Raw genomic sequence first — 8,369 nt, 5'->3', positions numbered from 1 at the left:
CAGGCATCCAGCAGCCTGTGAGCGAAATTATCATGAAGGCATTATTAGGGAAAGACACTGAAAGGAGCTTGTGCAGCCCACTGAGGAGAAGTGCCGGTGCTGGCATGGCCCCCAGAAATGGACACCTAGCAGAGAAACCCTAAGTCCGGCATTCTACAGCAGCCTGAGCACAACCCTGCAAAGCACCTGGGCCGATTTGTGCACTCACAGTCGAAAACAGGACCCACACCTCCTTTTTGATTACCGACATCTGGTTTACACAAACTTAGGGCTGAGATGAACGAAAGAAAATGTTTAAAACCAAGCACAGACTGCAGGACAGATGTGAGGTCAAGAATACTATGTGAGATGCAACAAGAAGCCTTCAACATCTCATTAGCAGCATGACAGCTGATAGCAGCCCCACACTAGCAGCACCCAAGGGTGGCAGCCTGACTTCCGAGTGGAGCCAGCAGTACATGGCCAGCACGGACCGCATGGGCAAGACCTCAGGACCAGCAGAACCTCTGCAGAGCTGTCTCTCCACAGCAGAATCAGCTTCTCCAAACCGTGCATCATACAGGGCTGTCACTGTGTGACAGACCCGAGACTGGTAAGAAACAACTGAACATCCAACACACGTGCAAGAAGGCTTCCTGGTGCTGGAGTGGGGACACTGATTAGTTTGAACTCTCAAACAGGCTACAGTTTTACCCAGCAATTCCAGCATCAAACTCTGAAATTCGTGTTGGGTGGTTTTTGTGAGGATGTGTGTGTACAGGGATGGGGAAGGAAGGGGAAAGGGTTTGGTCTTTCCCCCGGGGGGAAAACCCACATTAGCATTAAGAATAAAAATCAAATACAGCTTCATTTTTTTAAAGTCTTTATTATGCAGAACATAGAATAGATTTGAATGGATTTTTTCCCAAGCAGTTTTTTCTCCATTTTTTAATTTAACATGCATTGTTACCTTTTTAAAGCCAATGTACCATCCATTTACCTTTTCCCTGCCCACAGAGCATCCAACTTCATGTTAATTCCAAGTGTAAAAAAAATTAGACATCTGGCATAAAATATTTTTGGGGGAGCCCATTTAAAAATTTTATCTAAAATGTCTTATCTACAAAAAAAATCCGATATATATGTACATTATAGCAATACAGAGGCATAAGAATACAGTGCAATTTAAGACAAAGTGCTGTGACTTGGTAATTCTGCCCCGGGGCTAGTGGAAATGTGGGCCACCATTGGCTTTGGGGCTGCTAGCCTAAAGCCTCAGGCTCCAACGTTCCTGTTATCCCTCGAACTGGTCTGAAAGTTAATCGGAAGACTGTAGATGCAGTTAGCGTAATACACCGTTAGGGGGTAGCAGAAATACTGCTTGAACAGGGTGAGATTTGGCAAAAGAGGAAAGCTTTACAGCACTCAGATAGATGGTGTGGTGCACGTTTCACTTCACCAGGGGTATTTTTTGGAACAGCACCAACCCGTGGCATATTCAAGTCAAGAGACCTGTTCGTGACTGTTGAGGAAATTAATCTGCTAGCTGCCACTGCTTCTGAACTTCCTGACCCTCTCCATAACGCTCCCACTTTGAGCAGCCCAGGAACAAGTTACCGATGCTCGCTAACACAGAACAGCGGTACAGAGAGCTGCGCTGCTTTTGGCCTTCACATACAGACACCTCACCTCTCTGCTCCTTAAAACAGCTGCTAGGATCAAACACAAATGGAGTTGAACCTCTCCCTGCAAGAAAACAGCAGTACATATTGCTTAACTAAAAGCACAGAGTATTCTTCCATGGGTTAAAATCCACTGCATTCTTCAAGGTCAGTTTTAAACTAAATTCTTCATACCAAGTCACAGTTTTAGGCCTTCAATGCATACCACAGTCATAATCTCCTTCACCCAACCCCTTCTGGAGATGCAAACTCAACAGCTCCAATGTCTGCACCAAACACTTTTTTAGTGAAAAATAAAGTACAATTCTTCACACAAGCACTTCATGGTTGTGCTCTAGCTTCACATCCAAATCCTTAAGCAGGTGAACAATTGCAAAGCTGGGGATGCTACAGGAATACAAGTCATCACTATGGCATCTGAGGAGTTCTGTGTGGGTTTTTTTCCTTTCTTTCTTTCAAAACCATGTTCAAGTTACACAGGTCAAATGACTAGTGCTTTTCCAAAACAGTGGTCCAGCACTAGAGCCTGCTGAGGGGTCATACTAGGAATTATTCCCACACAGCTCAGCACTTCACTTGTGTTGGAATAGAACAGACCACGGGTATCTCAGATCTCTGTGCAAAAGGTGCCACCCACATAGATCCCAGCATGCTTGACACTTTCACAGGCAGAGGATAAACTGTAAAAATAATGCACATCAACTGTACATATAAACTGTATAAATTTTGAGCATTGTATATTGGGATAAACCTCCACAAGTTTCCTTCTCCGTGATGCAGCAAGGGAGCTCATGCATAGCGCTCCAGATCTAATGCTGTGAGGTGCTCTCCTAGGTGATATGGAGAGCTCATGCTCATGGTTTTCCTCCAGCCTCTTGGAGCTATGATCTGCCTGAATGGATGACTTCTGGACAAGCAAACAGCTGTAAGCCAAATACTTTTCAAAAGTAAAGAAACTAAAATTTGCATAGAAGGAGAAACAGTATTTACTTGGTGTGGAAAAGCTTTAGAGAAGTGTCTCTTTGGGCACTGAAAGTTGCATTCCTGTCTTAGGGACATTTGTTCAAGTACACATGGAAGATCCCTGTACAGCTGAGAATAAGCAATGACTGACTGCATCTTTTCTCCATCTCTGCTGTACTGGTCCTTCATCCACACAGCACTGGGCTGTGTCACTGATTTCATGGGCATACTTCCCTTTACTGCTTGTGTGAAGGTGGGTTCCTACTCTCACAGTGGGCACCACTTCTGCACTCTTAGAGAAAACAGCAAGATCATGATGCATGACACAATTCCTTCACTAAATGACTTCATTACAGTAAGATGTTCGGTCAGTTCACTCCTGAGTCTTTGCCTAGTGTGATATACCAGTAACTACAGAACTAGAACAGCTCTTTAAGGATGCTACTTAGAAGGGGAAAAAATACAGTAACTAAACAAAGAGTTTAATTATACCATATACACATACTGTACAAAAGTTTGTGTCTTGTGTAACAATAAAAGCCATGAAAATCTTAACACAAGATTTGGTTTATTCTCTGCCAAAAACTAAAACCAAAATTATGAATCAGGCTCCTTAAGACAAAGGTCTACTTGGGAAGGCCAGTTTCTAACAAGAAGCAGATCTCTCACTCTCTATTGATGCTCGGTAATAGGAGCTTCTCAGTTTCTTTTAAGAGAAAAAGAACGTGGCCATCAGCCTTAAAAACTATAATGGTTCTAAACTCTTCGCTCAGCAGAAGCAAACTCTTGCCTGCTAAGTTCTTCAGAGAGGTACTGGGAAGGTAACTATTGTATATTTATAAGTTTAGCCAATATACTGTACAGGGCAAAACCCCTTGTTCAAAAGCAGCCTTCATTTTCTTTTGAATTTTGCATCCCTTAAGAAATACCAGGAGTCACTTTCAATTAGAATGTCTCAGAACAGTTGGCAGGGACTGAAGTCTATTTCTTAAGCAGCTTTTCTTCCTTTGTGATCTCTCAAGATTGGTTCTTTCATTCACTTCTACTGCCAGGACAAAAAGGAAACAGATTTCTGGTCAGTACATAAATATCAAAGCAGCAATCCATCCTACACATACTGTGACAGCATTCATGCTGTAGGTTTGCCTAGTACAAACCAGAAGTGGTCTGTTCCTTCTGTTGTGGGAGCAGAGCTTTTTAGTAGATGTGAAAAGATTTTCCTGGCTTTCACACTCAGTGAATTACTGGCTTAAAAGTGCAAAATCTTGGACTTCTTTTTCAGAAGCAAACAGTTCCAACAGGTACCAGACTTTGGCAAAACAGGTTCCTGTGAATAAAACGCCTCCTGAGGGGTGGAGTTGCTTCCGAAAAAAGATATGGCACAGCTGAAATGTAACCAAGCAGTTTGCAAATGCTAATGACTGCCTGAATGATTACTGAAATGTCTTTGCAATGCAGAATTCAGTGTCATATGAAGACAGCATGATACAACACAAAGATACTGAATGGCAGAAGTTTAGCACGAACACAGTTGCCTCAACAAGTGCAACTGGAATCCCAGTGAAGATTGGTAGTTTTAAAGCACTGACAATTTCAGAAGTGTTATGCAGGAGTTATCTAAATTACTTAGATTTATGCACCTGTTTTTCTCCCTTCTAAAGACAAGCTGCACTACAACTGAATCCTGATGAAAAGATTAAGACTCAAGACTTGCAGAACTTGTAACTCAGTACATCACAGTTTTCAAATTGACTTGACTACACAGACACAAGCACGCTGTACATCCAGGAATGCTCAAGCTAGCTCCCTAGTGACCCATGCCTATGCATTCAAGTTTATTTGTTTTGCCATCTGAAACCATTCCGTGATCAAGTCAACAGGATCAGGGCTGGAGTTAGGGCTTCCTGCACTAACCTCCTCTTGTTCCCTACTGTAATTCAGAAAAAGAAGCAACAATTCTTTGAGGTAAAGCTTCTTCAAGTCAGAAAGCAGCAGGTCATCTGCTGGAATGTTAAGAGCTAGTTCTGGGCAGAACACAGGCAAGAAAGTAAGCCTGTGTAATTGTAGTTTACTCACTCTGTGGCTGAACAAATGAGACTACTCCATAGCTATCAAAACTGCATATACAGGTTACAGACTTCTTGAACTATGCACAAGCTGAGTAAATCAACATTAGTGAACTATGACAAAAACAGTTATCTGGACCCATTTTCAAACAGTCAGTTTTAGTTTTTCTCAAATTGGATTTCTAAAATGCAATGGTAAAAACAATCAGAATTTTGAAGTTCCATTACATCAAAATGGAACAAGATCTATAAACACATGAAGATAGATATTCCTTAAAGTGAAGCCAATTCTGCTTGAAATCACTAGACGTATCTGCAGAACTGCTTGGTTCTAGTGACCAACCCTGTTAGTTGCAGAGTGAACACAGAAGAAATTAAAGCATCTTACTAATGAAGAGCTGGCCCAACCCAGTCAACACAGTTTTACTATCTCTGCAGAAACCCCCACATGTCCAAAGTATAAAATACAGAAACAAACTATACCGTAACTGACTGCTGTGATAAAATTTTTGGTACCTCTTCAATGATCCATTCTGTTCACTGAAAGAATAAAAGATGCAATGACTAAGCAGCAGACCACCTCGAAGGTGTGCTAGAGCAAAGGTGTCTATTTTAAACTCACAGAAAGACATGGTGGAACTTGCAAATAAAAGATTCCAAACAGCAACCAGCTCAGCAAAGATTAATTTGGTCTCACAGTTAACAGAATGACTAAAGATGTCAAACTACATGCAATTGCGAGGACATTCTCTCTGCAGGGAAGGCCTACACAGACATGCAGCTGCCAAAACTTGTTGCTTAGCCGAAATGTAATGCATTATAAGATCCAAGATGTCTAAATTCTTTGCATAAAAGCCTTCAGCAACAAGATCAATGAAGAACACCTCATATATAACAAGAAACGGTGAATTAGAAAAAGGGTAGCAATTAGTCTTTCACAGATCTGCACGAAGGGGCTCTCCTAATAGTCATCCATTTTATAGGCCTGCTTTTTTGAGGGGTGCGGGTCTTAAGAAGCACAAGTCTTGCCATGTTTTACTTAATTCCAAGAGCACTCTTCTAGAACTTAGCAGTGACTTGTTCATGATTGTATGATAATTCTAAAGCAAGAGAAATTAATCTGAAGATGAGAAAGCAACACACATTAGAACTACCTTTTTTTTTTCTTTTTTAAACAGTAGTATGTCAGAAGACAAAACACAGTCCATTTAAAAATAAAAATCCAAACAAAACAAAAATCCCCTTTCCACTACTTACCCTATATCAAGAGGACAATTAGTGTCAAAACCAGGAGACAATCTGGCATCCATACCAGTAAGGAAAAGAAGCTAGAGTCCCAGAAGTCCTTCTGCCTGTGGCTTACAAAACTAAATAATGTTTGGGAACAATGGTCCTGTCAGTGACATGTCAACAATACATTTATTTTAAAAAGGCTGAATTTATGTTTTAAACACAAGTAACTGCAAAAGAAAAAGCAACTTTGGTTGATTATCCATCTTGTTAAATATGTCAAAGTTAGCAAGTAAGAGTTTCTTTAGGAAGATTCCAAGAGCAGACAGGTCAGCTTACTCCTTACTGGGAAGGTCAGGCACCTAGCAGTGACACTGGAAATGCTGCCACGCCAGCGTCACACATGCTCACAACATCTCAGCCAGCATTTGTGAGGCTAATGGGGCATACAAAGTCTGAGCTGACCATGGCCAACTCTGGTTGCTGTGAATTCACTGAGACAAATAAATAAAAAAAAGCAACAAGAAAAACTGAAGCTGAGCACCTCTAGGGCCAGACCCTGAAGACACAGGAATCAAAGCCTTTTTTCTCCTCTCCCTATTTACAAAATGCCATTTAGAGCTGACGTGGCTACTTCAGTATTGTGAGGAAATGTCTTTTATGCTAAGCAGTCCTAAATGTGTTGTTCATGGATGCTGTGTCCTGTGTGCCATGGAGTGTCCCACAGGGTGTGTCCCTCCCACCAACGCTCACGGAGGGGGTTCAGTCTTCTGTTTCTTCATATGTTGTCTCATCAAACGGTCGGTCCAAGAGAGGTACCAAGCGGTGACGGGAATATTTCAGTTGCAAAAGATCCCCAACTTCATCAATTTCCTTTAAAGCCTGAGAAAAAGACCACAGTAGATCAGCAGAGGAAACAGATGCAAGTTATCAGCACATCTTCCTTTTTGCATGCCTGCAGATTACTTGACAGCCATTTTACATAAGCAAGACTTCACTATGCTAGAAGTTTGTAGCTTCAGAGGTACCTAGGACTTGGTTTTGATTTTAGCATTCAGAAGTCTCAAGACCAAGTGAATAGCACTGATAACTTCAGTGAGAGTGACTCTGCACCTACCAAACTACTCCACTTCCAAGGCAGGATCATAATATTCATCAATACTAACTCAAATTTTGCAGTCATACCCCAAAAGCCATAGACAGAAAAACCCAAGAACAACCTCCCTTCCTGGAGGTAATACAGCTGAAGCAGAAAAAATATGTACATGTAGGTTCGACTCCTCTTCATGTATAATTCAGTATGAAAACATGTGTTAGCAGTATTCCTCTCTGATCGACTGTATTTTTTAAATGGCAAGACAGCAAAAGTCAAACTGCAATACTGCACTAACAAGTTCTATTGTTTCATTTGTTATATCTACATTTGATTAATTTGTATTGTCCACGTACAAAGAAAGACACACTGCAAACAACACTGCATGGGACATTTTTGCCAGCTGATCCAAGGAATGAAAAAAGTTATTCTGGATAGGACCACAAGCATTTTCTCCTTACAAACTAAGTCCCAATGACTGAGGTTGCCACAAAAGCAACACTCAGTCAACTGATGGCTCAGGACACTGTTAGTGAGCTAACAAAACCTTTCACCATTTTGACCTAAATGCAAATGTTATGAAGTTTACCAGAGATCAAACATCTGCTAGCATAAGAGATGAGGAAAGTCCCGGCTCAGTTAATCATTCTTCCTTTATGGTGCAATCTCTTTGATAAGACACTCATTTGCAATAGCGTTTATTAAAAGCCAAGCCCTAAATTTCAATTCATTTCTCTAGAGATCACTCCTGGAGCAAGGTACAAAACAAATTAGTTGCTGCAGAGAAGTCTACAACAGTATGTGATACCAATTATCTTATGTAGGCAACTGACAAATTAACTCAGAAGATGACTTCCAAGTCCAATGTGATTTCTGAACTCAAAGCCTGGCATTCTGCACTCCCTTCAATTATGAATTTATTCAGATAGTTATGCTCAGCATCTCTTCAGAACACCATTAACTTCAACATTAATGCCCCCATTTTAACATGTTCTGGGTCTAATGCCTTTCTCTTGAGAATAGTTGGCAGATGAGGGTTAATATTCCTACATACTTTTCCTTCCTGGATGGATAGTTCAAGTTTTTGTTTCTTTAAACAATGGCCCCTCATGCTTGTTATATCTGGCAGCAAAATCCTCTCCACTCTAAAATCTGGGGGAACGACAAACCCAGAAGTTGGACCTCGGTAAAAACAAAACAAAACAAAAGCGTGGGCACAGTTTGCCAGAGCTTTAAGTAAAGATCCCATATGGAAACAATTTAAGGTTGAATTTCTGTTGAAAGAGTCTGTTAACTGTTACTCTTGAATGCAGATTTAGGATTTTATTAATTTAAAACAAAAAGGACCATGTGACC

At 41.0% G+C, this 8,369-nt stretch overlaps 1 protein-coding gene across 1 annotated transcript in view; it reads right to left on the bottom strand.

Moving 5' to 3' along the window:
- Positions 1 to 845: 845 nt before the first annotated feature.
- The window catches only part of SPTLC2 (serine palmitoyltransferase long chain base subunit 2), an 83,587-nt gene continuing 76,063 nt past the window's right edge, over positions 846 to 8,369 (bottom strand). The window contains exon 12 of the mRNA XM_034061854.1: positions 846 to 6,802. Coding sequence (XP_033917745.1) covers positions 6,683 to 6,802 — 120 coding nt within the window. The 3' untranslated portion in view covers positions 846 to 6,682. The remainder of the gene's footprint in view (positions 6,803 to 8,369) is intronic.

Source organism: Melopsittacus undulatus, chromosome 4 (genome assembly GCF_012275295.1).
Source record: "Melopsittacus undulatus isolate bMelUnd1 chromosome 4, bMelUnd1.mat.Z, whole genome shotgun sequence".
In the NCBI taxonomy this organism is placed as follows: domain Eukaryota; kingdom Metazoa; phylum Chordata; class Aves; order Psittaciformes; family Psittaculidae; genus Melopsittacus; species Melopsittacus undulatus.
The sequence above is the reverse complement of the archived record's forward strand: the minus strand, read 5'-3'. Positions and strand labels throughout refer to the sequence as shown.